At 43.2% G+C, this 19,828-nt stretch overlaps 1 protein-coding gene across 1 annotated transcript in view; it reads left to right on the top strand.

Moving 5' to 3' along the window:
- Nucleotides 1-19,828, top strand: part of SLC25A13 (solute carrier family 25 member 13) — a 167,576-nt gene that overhangs the window by 109,285 nt on the left and 38,463 nt on the right. Inside the window, 2 exon segments of the mRNA XM_037136711.2 lie at nucleotides 10,339-10,391; nucleotides 12,595-12,675. Of these exon segments, the coding sequence (XP_036992606.2) occupies nucleotides 10,339-10,391; nucleotides 12,595-12,675 (134 nt within the window).

Here is a 19,828-nt window from a genome sequence, read left to right as displayed (position 1 = left end):
CAGGAGATGATAAGTAGGATGTGAATATAAAAGATTAGTTCTGGAAGTCACATATGTTCATTTCTCCCTGATTTCTTTTTTTTTTTTGAATAGATGACTTTAAAACAAAAGATGTACTATAAAACTTTGTTTAGCTCTGTCCTGTGATTTGGATCTTGAAGGCAAAGTGATGATTGACAGTCCAATTGACAGTCCAGTTTGAAACAGTGATTTACAATCTTGCTTCATAAATGGCTTCGTCCTATTTTTGATCGGTGGGAGACCAATTCCCTTTAGGGCTTTGTACATAATTAATCATTAATTAATTATTGTATATAACTATTGTAAATGACTAGTAACTGTACATGACTATGTGTAAATGCTTATCATCAGGCAAGAGTCAGATGTGATGAAAACGGGAAACCATCACTGGTAGCAGAAAATTAGGATAAAGACCAAACAGACCCGAAGTATGTCTGAGAATCAGTATCCTAACACTGGTGTGTAAAGTGAAGATACGAAACTCCCTACACGGGATTCTTGGACTACAAATTTCTCATTAAATGTAATTTTATTGTTTAAAAATGTTATTATTCCTGGGGAAAAACTGTTAAGTTTCATTTTTAAGATTTTAAAATCGCTGCTGTTAATGCTTCACTGAGCGATATTTGAGACGGTGTCAGACTGCGTCTCTGATTAATAAACATGTTTCAAAATAGTGAGCATATTTTTTCCTGTTCTGGAATTTTGCTTAACATGTAATTTTCTGCATCAAGACATATGTAATTGCTAATATTTCCTGAAGAGTGTGATTTTGGAATGCTGCATAAGTAAGGTCCTTTCCCTGTTTAACGTTATCTTTATGTATATTTTGGGGGAAAGTTGGCACTTGGCCTTGAAAGGTCACTGCAGCGTGTCTTCTTATAATAAGGTTAATAAGCATCTCTTTCCTTCTCTTTTCTTCTTCTAAAAAGAATACAGATCTCTAAAGGGAAGCTGTCTTTGCATTTAGAAGTAAGTTCTCATGGAACTGCAAGAGTGAAGGTTATTTTTAAAGAACTCTGCTAGGTGTTTTTCTCTCCCCTTTCTCTGCCTGTGGCCAACATCTGTCTGCACACAGGCCTGGAAGTCACCCAGTTATAATCAGGGAGTGTGTTTGAGTCACTGCCCCTTAGTCCAAAGGAGGGGCTAGTTAGGTCTTATTTTTCATATCTCTGAGTTTCTTCGTCTCTGGAAGTCTCTTACTTAGGGGGGCTACATTGGTGGTTAGAAAGATCCCCTTAGAAGTCCTATGGGACTGAATCTGCAACCCTTCTCTATAATAAAGACTTCTGAAAGTGATTGATTTTCCTCAGCTTTTCTATAATTTTGGAAAATCAGGCCCCCAGGCTAAGTCTGTCTCTATGAAGAAAAATAACACCCAAGATAATCCAGAGCTTTCTGAAGTCACTTGTAAAAGTCTTTCTCTGTTTCCTCCCAAGTCTGCAGATTGATTTAATGCACTCAGGTGTTTAAAATCCTTAATGAATTACCTGACAGCTCATTTGGTTTGAATGAATCACATGACCAAATGAGTCAGTTATTGGCCTGCTCCAGACTTGGCATAGTAAAGAAAAACAATTGATTGGGTAATCATCCGTAATTAAATGCTCTTAACGTTCCAGGGATAACTGTTTCTGCCTTTAAGCTTTGCTTCCCTCTATTCCCTTAGATGCTTCAGGTAATGAGATGAATGGCCTTAGAAATTGAAAAATGTTTTGGGGAGGACCTTGGGGAGAAAGATGGATTCAAGAGAAATCGGGATCCATGAAAAATACTTTTTAAAGAAGGTTTTGATTCTTGTTTCTGTTAGAGGGAGATGAGAGATTAGATCATTTTATGAATTAAACTTACTGTGGAGCATTACTTTATCTTTGAGATAATTGGCAAAAAGAAAAAAAAGCCTTATTAATAAGCTCATTGATCCAGGTGTGCTTGAAGTTTGAAATGTGTGCGCTTTGGGTCTTCTGCAGTGTAAAAGCGTCATCTTCTGTCCTGGAATGTTCTCAAGGTGACATCTAGAGGATGTTGTGGTGATATCTCAGGAAGTTATTGATATGTGTGCATTCTAGAAGGAAGTTTTGTCAGAGAGCTATTTTCTCCCAAGTTTCTTCTTGTGGTTAATGAATGGTTCTATAGAAGGGAATATGTAAATAGTATGATCCACAGTGAGAGTCCTTCTTGCATAATTCTTGTGGATAAAAATAAAGTAAAAAATTCTAGCACCAAAATAAAAAGGTTGGCATTTCTACAACTCTGTTTCACATAACCCAAGAACCCATGCATCTTGGAACAAACCACAATGAATCTGTGAACTTCACTGAGTTATGGGTTTCATGCATGTCCACCAAAGCTTCTAATAAGTGCAGAATGGATTGGTTTGAGTTTTGTCTTCTTGGCCAATTTCTGCACATTTTCTTTGAGGGTATTAAGGTGTGAAAAGATCAAAAGGCAGTTATTTGGTCATCGGAGACCAAACAGAAGTGAACAGAAGACTTGGGCAGCCCATGAGCTGGGTGATCAAACCCCCAGAAACCGCCAGTGAGCCAGCGGAGCTGAGTGCAGGGCATTCGAGTGGGAGGCTGAAGTAACAGCAGCTCACATCAGGGCGGATCGGAGTGCTGTCCGAGGCTTCCGAGGGCTCGATGAGGTCAGTGGTGAGCTTAGAGAGCTGAGAAAGGTGACAAGAAGATGGAACTAGACGTAGCCTGGAAAAGAGAAGATTAATGAACAAATTAGTTCCAGGCCTCCTCGGAAATGATTATTTATAACCAGCTACTACTGCTGCTGAGGCCAAAACAAGGGTAATATTAAAACTCAGCATCAAGGAAATAGTTTTGATAGAAGAAAAGTAACCAAGACTCTGACTGTGGCCTTAGACCAGAGTGAGAAGCAGGTGGAGAGGGCACGTCCTTCTTCCCATGACCTGTCCTTTTAGAACCGCCCCCCTCCCCTCCCCCCCCCTCCTTGACTAGAGAAGGAGTCAGAGGCACTCGGTTTTTTCTGGACCACGATCATGCTCTAAACTCAGGGTCCCAAAGGCATCCTGCACCACAGTTAAGTAAGATCACAGAAAGTTCTTGACCATTTTGAGTAAAACGTGTAACCCAGATAAACAAGCATTTAAATCTTAATGTCTGCCATTGTGCCTCATCCCCTGCCCCCACCCCCAAACCCCCCATTCCCCAGCTCCACTGTAGTCCCCTTGGGGTGGAAAACTGGATTGCAGTGAGGGCTGTGAAAGGGGATAGTGTAGTTGGGAGGGTGGAAACACCTCCTGCCCAGGGGCAGTAGGAGTCAAAGCAGACAGACAAATGGGAGGGGGCGGAGGGAGGGAGAATGCCAGTGAGGAGAGAAGGCCACGGGCACAGGAGCAGGAATAAAAGCTGCGAGGCAGGGCACGCAGAGTGCTGATAGCCCCAGAATGGAGGTTAATCTGGTGTTGAAAGCAAGGAGGGCTCTCTGGGAAGACGTGGGCAAGCATAGCGGCCTCAGCGGTGAGGTCAGGAGGGTAAGAATTTAACATCGGAGCAGCTGCCTCTGGGCTGAAACTAGATAACACAAAAAGCGCTGCCTGTGGCTTTAGCTGTAGGACTGGGGTAGCTTACGCTTTAACCTCCCTTACCAAACGCTGCTGCCCCTCTCTGCCCTGAAGGCCTCCTCCATTTCACGTGCCTGAAGGCCTGACCTCCCCCTCAGCATCTCTGCTCCTGCTTGTCTCGCACCCGCTGCACTGTGCTACAGTGGGCCTGGACCATCAACCTGGTTCCTCACCTGCCGCTTTCCTGAGTCTCCTGCCCAGTGCGTTCCAGGACTCGCGCCCGTTCACCAGGTCATAACGTGCAGTTTGGCTTTGCCACCCAGTACCTTCAGTGTTGCTAAAGATCCTAATATTGAGGACCTGGAGAGAGAGAGACGGGGACATGAAGCGGATGCCCACACTTAGCCACCATCCTTTTGTTGTGTGAAAGGGCCAGTCAGTGCAAGATGCTAGCCCAGTGTGAGTCGGGAACAGGGAGAAACTTCCCAGAGAAAAACATTCTGGGCCGTAAGAAATGCCTTTGTAGAGCAGAGAGGGAAGTAGGAGCAGTAATCCCACTAGAGTGAACAGCGAAAAGCTGAGCATTAGGGGGCACATAACCCCGGTTTGAGTGTAGAATTGATTGGACATGATTTCAACTCTGAGTACCACTGCCTGGGCACCAAACAGCGACTGAAGACAAGCTGCTTAGCCAGTTTCCATGAAGGAAGAGGAGGAGAGCGATGATGATGGTAATGATGATGAAGATAAAATAGTGACAACAAAGAAACCAGTGTATGGTAATTACTACATACTTGGCACTGTTCTGAGGACGTTGTTTTGTCTTTAGAACTACCCCGTGATGGTGGTTCTGCATTTGTCCCCGTTTTGCAGATGTGGAAACTAAGGTACAAAGAGAGCCAGTAACTCACCCACAGGTGCACAGCCAATGAAGAACAGAGTCAGAGTGCAAACCCAGCAGCCTGGCGCCAGGCTCCGTGCTCCTAATCACCTGGCTCTTGCGCCTTTCCGTAGAAATTACATTGTAAAAAGTTGCTTAGCATCAGAGGCTGAGAAATGTTTATGTTTTTAATGAAAACATTCTATTTTAGCTTAAAAACATAGCAGAAGCTATGTCAGTGTTACTTCCTTATCTTTGCCTAATGGAGGCAGGACCACTAGACACTGTCAGACTAGAGGTGCCCTTACTGTTTAGGGACAGATGCCCTTCAAGTTTCGGCGCGGTTATCTCACAACAGCCCATCGTAAGAAAATATCATAAGTCAAAATGCATTTACTACACCTCATCTACCAAGCATCAAGCTTAGCCCAGCCGCTTTCTTCTTGAATTCGTGTCGCTCCCAGAGCATGGTCCAGTTATAAGTCGTAAATCAGAGACCGTCTGTACTCCTTACGCAGTTCTGGACAGGGAACATGATTCAGGCTGCATTGCGTCTTGTAGGCAAGAAGAGAATCAGGGATGTACCCTAAACAAATAGGCAGAAAGAAACATCACATTTTTTAATACATAATTTAGGTTGTGAACATTTTCTGACTCTTTTTACATTTACTCATTTGGTCATGGTAATAAACCAGTGAGTCATAATTAGCATCCTTGGTTTACCAGTGAGAACCCCAGAGCTGAGCATCCCCAAGATCACTTGGCCTGAAGTGGGTGCAGACCGGGGTGCAGCACAGGTCTGGCTGCCTCCAGAGCCTGTGCTCCGAACCGTTCCTTTCGCTGCAAACCATTGAAAATAAGTACTTTTAATTAGGCCAGCTTTGTTAATGAGTTTCTTTCATAGTATCTCTCAACCCTGAGGTTCTAGAATATTTTTCCTAAAAGGATTTAAGTAAATAATGGCATAGTAGCCCTCTAATCCCGCACACTGCTCCTTTTGAGGTGCTATATAAGCCAAGTTGGAGGCTCCCGATGGGGGCTTAGTCCCCACACCTCTGACTCAGTTCTCCCTGGGTTGCACAAGGGACGAGAATCAGAGGGGACCGTCTGATTTATACCTCTCCCCTACGAAATTTGAAGACAAAATACTGTATTAATATTGTACCCTGTAAATCTTTTCTCGCATTAGCAGCCTTCTGGTAAAGTTTGCCAAAGAAGCATTGCCATATGTGCTGATGGAGCTGAGCTAAAATGAGAAGATTAGAAAACTAACCACACTAATAAATTTCACTTGAGGCAGTTGGAAAATAGACTGCTGTTTTGACAAGTTAGAAACAACACACACATCCATTTTGTTTCTAATGGTTAAAATGAATTTCCAGAATCCAACAGAAACATCTTATGTTCGAAGCCTAATTTTTCTGCTGAGTTCCCCAGATGTCAAACATATATGTGCTGTAGACCTCAGTGCGATCCTGCTGAAGTGCCCTAAGGAGACGGGCTGTTTTAGGCATTACTGAGCCCCGTTACCCCTCCCCCTTCCTAAGTGAAGGACCCAGGAGGGTTATTGCAGTTCCTATCTCAGTAAACCTTTCATTGTCCTGCAGATCATGATGCGTCCCAAAGGGTATTGACCCAGGAAGAAGGGTGTGAAGGCCCACAGCTTTAGGGGCACTCAGACTGTCATCTTCAGCCACCTTCGTTTCCCTGCTGAGCCGGGGGCTCGCCACAAGAACGGTACATGCCCAGTAACTGCCTGAGTGCCAACATCTGGCCCAGGTGTCAGGAATGGATTTGTGCTGTGGTTTCATTCTTACTGAGTTGAACTTATTCAGTTAATATGGTGAAACTTGGGGGCCTCTGATCATATTACTTCAACCTCCTAATTACTTTCCTTGCCAGGGAACCGTCTCTGCCCTTGCCATCTCCTGTCTCTAGAACTTTTTACTTTTTGAAATTTGCTCTTTACTTTCAAAGCATTTGGTCCAGGCTCCTTAGTGTGGCCCTGGGAGAGAAGTACAGTGTACTTGGTAGGAGCTCCCCTACAGGCAGACCTCCTGGGTTAACCCCCATCCTCCCATCTGACAAGGGACTGGCATTAGGGGTCTGTCTCAGTGTCTTCCTCCGTCGATGGGGAAACAATAACACAACATGAGTGACTGGTATCAACTTGTGTGGATTAACTGTGTTGATTCACATAAAGCACACAGAGTACTGCCGGGGGTGTAATCAGTGTCCCCAATTACCACCTGTCATCATTATTCCTGCTGCTGTTACTTGTTACAGGGTCTGTGATCCAGCCGTAGCTTCCATTGATCTTGCCTGGGCCCTGGATGTGCCATGATCTAGAGATTTTGCACGAACTGTTCCCTCTGCGTGGACCACCTTGCCCTCCTGTCCAGCCAAGTCTCCTTTCCCCACTGAATCTCAGCTTATCCTTAAAAATCCAGGTCAAGTATCTCCTCTCTAACGCTTTTGTCCCTCCTGCAGGCAGAATAAGTGGTTCTCTCTCTCTCCGTTCACACAGTACTTTGATGTCCCCAGGCTGTGGTCCTTACCACTCTGTTTGCAGGTGGTTTGCCCCCTTTCCGGTGCACATGGACAGCTAGGCTTCCCTTTTCTTCTAAACTGAGAATTTTCCCGGGGACGGCACACATCTTGCATGTTCACTGCGAGCTACCAAGCACACAGAAGGCATTTGGTAAATGTTTGCTGAACAAATAAATATTTGCTGCCCTGTGTTTAGTCTAAATACATGGTTTTCCTTTTTGTTTTGTTTCGTTCTTGCTGTTCACAGTGCATTACTAAATTTATAGTGAGAAAGACAACTCTCGGTAGCGTGAAAGGCTGGCTGAAGTGATTGTGTCGAACACCGGAGTCATTCGGCCCTGTGGGCTGGTTTTTATTAGTCCTTGAAAGAGACTGTCACAGTGTAGTTACACAGACAAGAGATCATCATTTAAATCACAGTGCTTGCAGCCCATCCATGGTTTTGGTCTACAATTTAATGATGAGAAAAGTACATCTAAGCAAGTAAATATTTAACTAAACATTTTGGCACTTGACCTGAATGCAGAGAGCAAAATGGCAATTGTAAACATTAAGATGTAGTTTAAACAGCTTATCCCTGCATTTTTCTAGTAGAAATGAATGTGGTGCTTTCATAAAGTAATAATAAAGCCTTTCTTATCATGTTATAGATATCATATTATCTCATATTATATAGTAGAAGTAAATTAGTAGTGAGTGCGTGAAGTGTGGGAAGAGAGCATGCTAACCTTGAATAAGAGTACTGGCTTTGCCCGGATGCTTTCCTGCTCACGTTTTCTGTGCTACTTTGCTTCATTTAGTTTATAGAGAGCACAGGTCTACTCAGGCTAGCCAGAGCTCGGGGGGCTTTCGGTAAGAGTCACACTTGAAAGAAAGAAGGCAGAGGTCTTATCAGGATGCTAGGACAGGAGTTCCAGTGGAACCTGGCCTCGGGGGGACCGGAAGATGGTGCAGGCTGGCTTCCCCACCTGCGTGCGTTTCACAGGCTGTGCGTTCTGCCTCTGCGTCTTTATTTATTCTGTGCTCTCTTCTCTCTGCCAGCCTGTTTCCTTTGTATTCATGGTTTCTCCTTCCTCGTGGCATTATTACAGACGTGGCTTCACCTGGCTGCCTTCCCCACTCCACCTGGTATCCTCTCAGCCGTGCCTCCATGCCGACTGGCTGATCACCTCTGAGCACTCCTTCACGCCCTTGACTGGCTGGCTGCATGTCCGTTAGGTGTCTTCCTCTTGTTCGGTCAGCTGTGGCGCTCCTGGTGGAGCAGGCTCAGAATACGTCTGCCTAGGGAGACACGGCAAACTTGAGTGTTCATGGGGTCCAGACAGGTTATGTAAGTGAACGAGTCTGGGTGTGAGAGGTGGATACCATTTGCACAACTAGACATAAGCCAGAGGTGAGTGTTGTCTATAAGCATAGATTTTTGATGGGAGGTTTGAATCCCAGTCTCACCGTTTACCAGCTGGAGAATTTAGACCAAATTACTTGATCGCTGGGAGTCCCAATCTCCTCTCTGTAGGGAGGTTACGAGGATTAAATAAATGAGTTAGTCAAGTGCTTAAAATGGTGCCGAAACATAACAAACGATGTGTTACCTGTTGTTTTATTTTTTTAAAGAAAATTTTCATTTGTATCAGCATGCCCATCATCACTTAGTTCCACAGTGAATGAGCTTACTCTCATTTTTTTCAAAACATGGAGCTCTCTTGCCCTGTCTAGTTTCCCCCTTTTTGAAGAGCCAGGGGCACAGAGAAACAGTATTGACAGCGAGGAAAATGGTGAAGACAGCTGGCCCTTGTCTTCACTGTCTTGTTGGCTTTTGGGTGTGGTGGGGACCTTGGTGAATGGATGCTTGGGTCCTGGGTGGGAGGGCGGAGCCTTACCCAATGGGAGCAGAGTGCTGTGACGTGAGGAGAAGCTTGGGGTCACATCTGTGTCTTTACAAGAAGCTCGCATTGTGTTTGAAACCTTATGTTACTCAGTGAAAAGTATCCACAGGCTGATACATACGGTCCTCGACCTAGTGACTTTCGGCCACAGGCCGCTGTGTCAGGAAGACGGTGGGGGCGTGGCTGGTCTCTCAGCAGAGGTTGCAAGTGGACCTTCTTGTATTAATGAATTAAAACATTGTACTAAGGAAGGACAACACCACGAATCCCCTCTCAAAGACCCCATTATGACATGGGGAACCATATATTCTGATTCTCCAGGTTAGCTTCCCATGAGTTTTTAAGAAAACGCAACTGACTTTGATTTTATTTTCTTAGGGCAAATGAAAACATCTTCTTAGTGTAAATATTAGGTCTACGACTATCGCAACTGCCTCTCCTAGGAGCAGCCCTTTCCCGTCTGAGGCCACACCTCCCCCTTGTGCTCTGATTCTTACTTGATTCCTGCTCAGGCCAACATGTCCAAAACGGAGCCCTTCACTTTTCATGCCAGACCTGTGACCCTACAGAGGCTTTGTCCTTCTACCCAGCGGTTCATGCTAAAAACTGAGAGCCATTGCAGTCAAACCCAATTATCCTTGGTGTCAGTCTCCTCTCCGGAAAACCCTTCCCCAGACACATCGAACATCACTGTGTCCTGTTTATTTTCTACACAGCAGCAGGAGTGGCCTTTTAAAACAATGAATTAGCACATCACCCTCCTCCTGGTCAAAACCCTCCAATTCTCATCTACTTTAGGACATGTGGAGCTCAGGGCCCTGGCCTGCAGGGCGGCTGCAGTGCCTGGGCCTTCCCAGGCGATGGGGGGCGCTGCTGTCCACCCTCTTCGTGAGCACCCCGCTTGTCCCTCCTCTGCTCCCTTTGCCCTGCCTGTTCCCTCCCTGGGCCCCTCCCTGGAATGCAGTTACCCCTGGTGGTCACTCCTTCGAAAGGCCTCTCCCTCCTTCCGCCCGAGACCTGTCAGAGCAAGCACGGTGTTTGTCATGCGCACGTCACTGCGTCACGGTTGCTGAGTGAGCAAGTGGTTGAACTGCGGGCATTTACAGGTGGAGAGGGATTAGGAGGGCGTTAGAAAAATATAATGTAGTCACTGAAGTTCACTCATTTAAGAGGCGGGAGGGAAAAGAGCAGACTTGCTGTGGAATGAGATTTCCTAGATCATTAATGCTATTGATTCCCTCAGTGTGCAAACGGTCCAGAGTGTGAGAGGGGATTTGCTCGGGCCTGACGTGGCCATTAGAAATTAGTAGTTCAACTTTCCATTTTGCGTATTCTCATGAAAGGTGATGGCAGAAAATCGCCGCAAAGATCACTCCAGTTTCTACATGGTGATCCCTTCCTTAGAGCTGTTCATTTGTTTAGTTAATGCTAATTTACTTAATACACTTTCTGTTGTTTTTCAGGTCTGTTGCCACAGTTATTGGGAGTTGCCCCAGAGAAGGCCATAAAACTTACGGTAAGTCTTTTGAGCTGATGCTTCTTATTGATGGTGTTTGCACACACTCAGGCATTCGTGTGTGAAACGGCAGGTTTGTGTTTCCTCAGAGCTGCGGATTCGAACACATTGCACCCACCACACAAAGCTTTTCATTTCTCCCTGTTCAACACTGAGCATCCAGGAATGTGACGATATGTTTGCACAAAGGCTTTTGGTGGTTGTCACCATTGTCGTCATCCTCACCATTGTCGTACTGGCAGCAGCAGCAGCCACATCCCCTCCAACGAAGTAGCTCGTGGGTACTTGACATGTATCACCTATTATTGTTTTAATCTCAAGTAAAACACGACCCACAGTTTACAGACAAGGGCAGTGAGACCCTCGGGGTTTAAGTGTTTGCCTGTGCTGACGTTATTTATGAGTGGGAAAACCAGAATTCAGGGTCAGATTTTTCTGACTCTAGAGCACGTACTCATTCACTCGCACCTGCTCCTCACAGAATTCAGGGTCAGGGCACATCCTGTAAGCATTTGCTAAAGCCCCGTGTTGAGGGGCCTGAGCAGGCGTTGAAGCCGACCCTTCCCGAGATGGTTTCTCCAGTGTCTGGCAGATGGCGGCTACTCAGTGAGTGTTGGTGAAACAGGTAGAGGCTGCACTTACGCCACCATGGGCGTGGGGCCCGGAGAGTGAAGCTTCACTTTTCGGCTGGGCCGTGTAGCCTTTGTACCTGGAATTCTCCTTTTACCGTCTTATTATATGCCTGTCGGGCAGTTAATCTTTTCTGGCTTTTATCTTCCAAAAACATAGGATTGAGCCTTAAAATTGCTTATAATGAATACTAGTTTGAGACTATTATACTTAATTAATTAATTAATGCTATTAACGTTCTTTGAGAATCCTTGAGTGCGTTTTTAGGAACTGAATTTTTACTAAGTTGAGAAATCTGCTCAGCCAGATTTGTCTCAGTGATGAGTGCTATTTTAGATGAAGTCTTGCTAGAATTCTGACTTGAAAGTTATTTTTAATCAAACCCTATAAAGCAATTTTTAAGATATAAAGTTTGTTTTCCTTTTGTCTCTATTGTCAATATGTCTCTTTTTTGTTATTATAATTACAGGACATGCTTAAATTATAGGCTTCTGAGTCATCAATATTTTAATTTTTTTAAGATTTTATTTATTTTTAGAGAGAAGGGGAGGGAGAGAGAAAGGGAGAGAAACATAGATATGCAAGAGAAACATCGATCAGCTGCCAGCCACACATCCCCAGCCAAGGACTTGTCCACAACCCAGGCATGTACCGTGACCAGGATTTGAACCAGTGACCTTTCAGTTCACAGGATGATGCCACCGAACCACACTAGTCTGGCCAATATTTTCATTGTTTTATCCCTGAAATATCAGGAATATACAAACATACACACAGACACATATATGTGTGTCTGTGGGGGACCCATAGACCACATAAGGGGGGACCCCAACAACCAGAATTTATTTATTACAAAGTGTGTATTTATATGTTTAAACTTCAGTCATACTCAAAGTATTCTCCACCTAATGCAATACACCTATTGAGACTTTTTTTCCTACTGCTCAAAACCATTTTGGAACCCGTTGATTTTGATACCATTTAGTGCTTCTGATGTTTTTTTGTTGCCCCTTTTCCACACTGATATAACTTTTCCCTTTGATGACTTTTTCACCTAGGAAAACACAAAGAAGTTGTTCAAGGTGAAATTGGGTGAATAGGGAGGGTGGGATGCCAGGGTCATGCCATTTTTGGTCAAAAACTGCTGAACACTCAGTGCAGTGTGTGTAGGTGGGCTCATAAATCACCCATCATGAAATGAGCAAACATGTTAAAAGAGTCTTAAAAAAAATTCACTCAAGCTAAATGCAGCCTCTCACAACAATGCCAGCTGGCGCACTGATACAGATGGGTTCCTAGAGCACTCTCCCAGCAGGGGAGGCATGTACTACAAGGGGCCCACCCTCCAGAAGATAATTCTGGGTTTTTAGGGGTCCCGCCTCATATTTTTCCTTTATAAAAGTACATCTGTGCCAGTGAGACCACTTCAAAAATATGTAATTTATTCAGTTTGCAATTACTTTAATTTTAAAGTGACAGAAAAAAAACTAACGTATTTACTGATGTATACTTATATGTGTTTAATGACTTTCTTTATATTTTTCATCAGCTTCTGTAAATATTTTTCTTCAAGGTGAATGATTTTGTGAGGGATAAATTTATGCACAAAGATGGTTCGGTCCCACTTGCAGCAGAAATTCTTGCCGGAGGCTGCGTAAGTACCTTTTGCAGATCTCTATCTACACTGAAAGATTTGCTTCACATGTGTATCAGCACCGTGGTGAACAAATGCAGACTGAGGCTTCTGTTCAACCACAGATCCTGTACCAGGCAGAGTCTACTAGGGCACCTCGCCTTTTCCTAGCCAGCGAGCCATCCCTGAGGTGGAAGGGTAAATGTTTCTGATCTTATTGCCTGTAAACCATGCCTGTTGAATTTGTCATTGCTTGTGGTTGGTGCTGCAATAGAAGTCATTTGGGGCAGAAATGGTTGGCCTTTGAAAAGTCTCTGCTAACCTTTTCTAAAGTTAATCTTTAGTCCATTGTTTTCTCATGGCACCCTCTGCTGGGTCAGGCACTATAACAAGTAGTTTGAAGTTGGCAGCCATGGCTCTCTGCTTTGCTTTACCTCCTAAGTGCCGGCAGCTTTTCATGCTCCCAGTGCCTCTGTGGGGAGGACCCTGGGAAATAACTGGCTGGGTGTGCTCTGCATTGCCAACAACGCTTGGAATGAGGATTTCTCTATGTGGATGGACAGCCTGCATCTTGTTCTTCAGCTCAGCAAAACATGTCTTGTTTTACCTTATGTACAGGTTTGCTCACGTGAATGTAAACACTTGAGTAAATTGAACTCTCATACAAAGAATGGTGCTATTTCCAGATAAGATTGGTTAAATAAACAGGCTTTGATCACTAGGGCAATACATTATTGGTATATTTTTCATCTAAACCTATGGTTTTTATAAGAAAAATGAGGTCACTTTTATTTTTTAATTAGCTTGCTCTATTCAGGGAACAGTATTTATAACATAATCTTTTCTTGAGAATTGTTGAGATTAGAAGTTGGGCAAATACCTGGGAATATTAAACCTATGTTTGGGCCTATTGTCCTGTCTAGCATTGAATGGGGGTCCTGTGAACATAGCAGGAGCTAAGAAGTCCTGGCCATGGTAATTCTTAAGAGATGGGTGGGACTGGGCCACTGCCTGCCTCTCTGTTTGATCACTGACCTGTCATAGACGGCCAGGTAGGACCCCCTCGTCCTGTAACTTTAGGAGCATTCAGGATGAAAAAGGCAGCCTTTAATGCCCTAAATAAAGAGGGCGCACACACAATAATAATAAAAAAGAACGTTAGGAGTTACAAAAACTGTTCCTCATTTAGAACAACTACGATTTCCACCTGACTTACTGGATTTTCTAACTTTACACCGGCATATCCATAGGTTGTATCTAGCCTGGCCTGCAGGCTGTTCCAAGGGGCCCGGGATAGCAGGGCATTTTAGTAGCCCAGGTGGGTTGGGTTTTTTTGTTTTGTTTTCTCTAAGTCAGGTTTTAAACCTGCTGAAAATGCATGATTATATATCTCGGTAAGAATTTAAAATGTGAAATTAATTATGTGATACTGCTCAAGATTTTGGCAATAATCTAGAGGTTTATTTTCTTCTTAATGAAAGCATTTCGCCTGCACATGGGTCCGGGTGCCAAGGAGATTGGCTGTGGCACGTACTACCTACCCTAGGTGGTCTTGTTTCCTCCTGCACGGTCGCCCATTTCAAACGCAAAGCCCAGACTGGTATCAGAAGTGGTGCCTCGTCACTGGAAAGAGGTGCCGCCCTTTTTCAAACTTGATCTAAACACAGGCTTAAAATTGGAGCCACTTGGGCTTTACAGCCACTTAAAATATCTGTGAAATGAGGGTTGCCACCTTCATCTCAAAAGCTGGGAGACAGTGGTCCTCAGTGTTTCAAGTCTCCTGTTTTGCCTTTTAATTTTTTTTTCAGTCATGGCTTTAAGAAGTAAGAGTTTATTTTCCAGGTAAGCAATCCGGTAGGGAGCAAACAATCCAAGCCCCCAGATCTCTGAGGAGTGGGAGGGAGGAATCCATTTTTGTTGTGTTTTTTTTAGTAGCAGCAACGTCTCTCTCTGCTGGCTCTGGCAGAGTTTCCCTGATCGTCCGAGCTGCTCATGCTCCTCAGAAAGCCCTTGTGAGCCCACAGCCCCGTCTGTCCAGTTGGGAAGACAAAGGGTTTTGAAAAGTTGTGTCACGTGAGCGGTGGCCCTTCTTAGTTCACCCAAGCATTTCCAGGCGTTGACTTTTAAGTCCCCGGGGAGGTCACCTTGCTTCGTTATTACTGAGAATTAGTACACTTGGCTGACTTTTGCACTTGTAATCAAAGCTGCTCATTTCTTTGAAGAAGGCCTTTTCTGTTTTATAATCTGTTTTCTACAAAAAATGGAAAATATGCAGGGAAGTCTTTGTCTCATAACCCTTGTAGCACTTAGCTCAACTGATAGTATAATAACATAATGTTTTATTTTATAGTTTTTTTTAGACAAACAACAAAAATGATAGTAAATTTGGAGGAAGATTTTGAAGGAAAAGTAGTAAAATTCCATTCATTTATTTTTATATAATAGTATATATATATAATGGAATTGATTAAAGATACTTTTGTTGATATAGAAAAGGGTGAATCTGTTTTTAAGTTCATCTTTTGCATATTTAGTTTTAATTTAGTGCACTGTGAAAAATTTGACTTCAGTTTATAGATTCACAGCAACTAGTAGTGATATATTCAGCGTAGTTCAAGATGAAACTAGATGCTGAAACTGGAACTTACACACTCTTAAGTCTGAAAGGTTCCTGCGGTGTGTGTTTTTTCCTGTAAGTTTGTTTTCTGTTTTCTAAATTAGGCTAGAAGCTGTAGGAGTTTTGACACAGATGTGGAGCCTCAGGCGTCTCTGCACAAAATACATAGACCTTCAATTTCTTTCCGTCCTTCCCCTTCCTGGGCCCAGAGCTCAGCCCCTGTGGGGAGACAGGACTGGCAACCACTGCCAGTGACGACAGAGGCTCTCAGTACACGCGGCAGAGGGGAGAGGGCCTGTCACCACCACCCACTTCCAATGAGGTTCCCAGTGACTTTGAAAACTCACAGTACCTCTGAGTACATTGTTATTGCCATGTTGGTGTTGCTTTAAGAAAAAATAACTTGTAATGCCACGTGGGCTGCAGGTTGCAGTCCCTAATTCAATAAAATAAGTGTGTGTTGACTGTGTTCTCTGCATCTAGTGAAATAGCAGGTTGAAATCCCAAGGGGACTGGAATCTTTAGTTTGTGATCTTTTGATCTTAAGATCATCAGATAGGGAAACATAAATGATGCCTCGATTTACTTCAAGGAAGATATAAAAATGATGATCAGCCCTCGCTGGTGTGGTTTAGTGGATTGAGCACCAGCCTGCAAACCAAAGGGCTGCAGATTCAATTCCCAGCACACGCCTGGGTTGCAGGCCAGGTCCCCAGTGTGGGGCACACGAGGCAACCACAAAATGATGTTTCTTTCCCTGTCTTTCTCCTTCCCATCCCCTCTCTCTAAAGATAAATAAATAAATAAATAAAATCTTAAAAAACAAAGATGATCAATTTATTTGGCACACAAAATCACATTGAAATAAAATGAAATAACATTCACCAGAAAAACAAATGTCAAAAAGTATAAACCTGTGTCTTATAAAGCTCATATTATTAAAAATTATTTGCATACCAATAAAAATAATGGTATTGTGTAATAATTTTTGGAAAAATAAGTGAACATGCTTTTTGACAGCAATCCTTCATAATAGGCCCACTGTGTTTTTGCACTGAGATGCACACACATGCATGCACATTTGTGTGTGTGTATGTAAACCTATCTAATGTTTATGGGGGTTTATATTCATTTTAAGTGGGAAAAATTATTTGTATGCTCTTGTCACTGGTGCTGAAAGGGATCGGTGAGAATATCACCACTGGGAAAAGCATGGGGAGTAATGGTAACTGCCATCCCCAGCACGTAAGCTTGCCTCTGTTGTTGTTGCCTGCATTTCATCATCATGGTGTTTCCCACACGTATGACGTCTGTTTGCCTGTTTGTACAGCACGTGTCAGATACCATTTTTAAGGCAAGTTTTTACTGTGCATGTGATTTTGCATCACATTTAGTTCCAGTTAACCTTTATAATTTTGAAAAACAAAAAGATACAGATGCTCATGTGCACACCACTTAACTTAGGACATCAGACCTGACGAATGCAGCTGGAGCCCCGCAGGTACCTGTCCTAGTAGCTTCCCCCAGCTCATCTCCCAAGAGCTAACCCTACCCTGAATTGGTGTCTCCTTTTTTCATGCATGTCTTGACACTTTTTTTTTTTAACATTTGAGTGTATCCCTAAGCCATATAAATGTTTGCTTTTGGATGCTTCACTTTGACCCAGTGTGGTAGGAACAACCCGGAGTGTCCCCACATCGATGCCTTTGCGTTTTTTCCCATTAGTGCAGCTTTTGCTTTGCTTGTCAGAAAACAATAGTAATTGGGAATATTATTTTCAGATGTCGCATTGTGGCATACAGTGAGTATGTCTGTTAGAGATGTGTGTGTTTATAGGATTTTATATAGATATAGTTGCAACCATGTATTTATTTAACCAAGTTTTCATAACTTGAGGTTTCTTTCCTACACTAGTCATTTCTTTAGCCTTACCACTTAAACTCGTATCCCATACTGAGTAAATTTAAAATTGTAACCCTCCCTACTCTGTTTTACTGTCCCTCCTCCCTCCCTCCTTCCTAATGGGAATGATTTTAGCAATGTTCCTCCATCATTGAAGAGGAAAGGTGTTCTGGTCATCTAGTATTATATAGCAAGTCATCCTAAAACTTAAGTGGATTCAAACCACAATTCATTATTATTCTCTCATGGTTCTATGGGTTGACTGGGTTGAGCTGGGTATTTCTTACTCGTGGTCCCTGTATTACTATTATAGGTAGATAGCAGCTGGACTGGAATCCTAAAGGCTTAGCTGAGATGCATGTCTAAGACGGCTCACATCTGTGGCTGGTGGTGATGCTCGCTGTTGGCCAGGAGTAGCCAGGGCTGTTGTCCGGATCACCTGCTATGGCATCTCTGTACCTTTGGCTTTTCAAACCTTGGCAATTCTGTCCAAAGAAGGAGCTTCCCAAAAGCAGACATTCTATGACTTCTGGGCAAAAGCTGCAAGACTTCTTACAATCTAACCTTGAATGTTACTTTTGCTGGATTCAATTGGTCAAATAAACCACCTATACCAGCCTAGATTCGAAAAGAGAGAATTATACTGTACCTCTCAATGAGAATAATAGCAAAGAATCTGCTACCGGAAGGGTCAGTAAGCAGTGTTGTAGGACAAGGACATCCTCATTGCCCTCTACTTCATAAAGATTTGCTAGTTAATCCCTCGTCTTCTCTGAGGATCTACTTCTGGTTCCAAAACCCATTCCTGCTCCAGATTGCTCTTGGTTGCAAGGAGCAGAAACTCACTAAAGTATAGTAACTGAGTGAAAGTTTACCTGAGGGGTGTACATGAAATGAAATCAAAGGCCCTTGAGAATTGAGGCAGCTCTGGGAACTGGCTGCTTTCTCCATTTTCTCCTCTTCGCCTTCTTGATCATTCTCACAGAGACTTTGCATCTCTCAGCACCTTCTTTTTTTCTTCAGACTTTATTTTTTTTCAGTTTTAGGTTCACAAAATTGAAAGATGCAGAGATTTCTCATAGACCTCCTGCCCCTACACCTGCATAGCCTCCCCATTATCACTGTCCCCCACCAGAGCGGCTTTACCATTTTGCATTCCCATCAATAATGAACGAGAGTTCTTGCTCAGTGTCCCTGCCAGTATTTGCTGTTGTCAGCGTTCTGTGCATCTTCTTACTTTGCTGATTCACTTTGTGTTTTCTTCATGGTGTTGACTCCCTCAAGAATTACCTTTGTATTCTTGCTGGCCATCTGGCTTTGCTCCCTACAGTACAACCTTCAGCTTCTTTTCATTTTCAGCCACCAGCTAATTAGCTCAAGTTGCTCAATTTTGTTTTTCATTTAATTATCGAGAGAGGAAATTTCATTGGTGAGCCTCGTCTTTACGTGCTAGGCCATAGAGCAGCCTTGAGTCGTGCCCTGCCTAGATATTAATAACCCTTCTTAACAAATCCATTTGTTTTAATCATCTATAAATGTGTTCAAATTTTTCTTGTAGAATTTTTATTTTAGCTTGAATTCTATAAGTATTCCCTTAATAGTAGTGTTTGTACTTTTGTCATAAAATATACCCAAAGCCATGTTCTTTATGATTGAACTTGAAATCCATTGAGACTGCAGACGCAATCATATCAAACCAAGGAGAAAACTTCCCCATGTAAGAACATGTGTGCTCTGGCAATCAGAGCTGGTGAGTCAGGCTGTCCAAAATGGATTTAATTCCTACTTTTGTGCTCTTTTTCTTCCCAGGGTTTTCTGTGGACACGTGGACTCACAGTGCAGTTTTCTTCAGGCAGAGTTTTTATTTCTCCGTGCAAGTCTCTGTGCACATTTCCTAGTTATAAATATTGAAGGACATGCGGCTCAGTCATTGAGTTAAATTTCTGTCAAGTTGCTCCTGTGTAGCATGTCACATGGCCAAGATTTATCATGTATTATGCCAATGCTATGGAAATAAGGTTTTTTAAAATGTTTGCATCTTTATAATTCATTTTTAGTTTAATGAATATCTAACTATTGCATCAAATTTTATAAATATCCTTGTACCTAGAATGAACCCTTGGTATATTCTAGACAGGTAGGGGTGGCCTGCTTGTCTACAGGCTGCTTTCAGTGGCTCAGCAATGTCATCTTATTAGGGGGATGTTCAACCTGTGATCTCGTGACGGATACTGAGCCAGCCAGATGTCTCTGTTCTATTTTCCTCTTGTTCCCTCTTTGGGGAAAGTCTCAGAATTGTTTGACTTAACACAGTTCAAATGTTGGGCCCTCCTTCTGGTTTTCTAATAAAGAGAGGATGGGTTTGTTATGATATGAAAATATGAAGAAAGATTGGGTCACCGCTTTCATACAGTTAAGGTACTTTAGACATTGAAGGTCTGTAAATCATTAAATGATTCTGGTATAGTAGTCAAAATAGACATGTATATAATGGGCAGGGCCCAAATGCGAACATATTTGACAGGTCTGTAACTTAATTGCTTTTTAATGTCAGTCAAACAGATTCTACTTTGGTTTCTTGGCCAAGCTTCATAGGCCTATTAAAACCCTATGACAGCGATTTTTAACTGGTAGGCCGCGGCAGGCACAGTAGTG

This window comes from Artibeus jamaicensis, unplaced genomic scaffold (genome assembly GCF_021234435.1).
Source record: "Artibeus jamaicensis isolate MK-2021 breed Jamaican fruit bat unplaced genomic scaffold, CSHL_Jam_final contig_923, whole genome shotgun sequence".
Classification (NCBI taxonomy): domain Eukaryota; kingdom Metazoa; phylum Chordata; class Mammalia; order Chiroptera; family Phyllostomidae; genus Artibeus; species Artibeus jamaicensis.
This window is presented reverse-complemented; position numbering and strand designations above follow the sequence as displayed.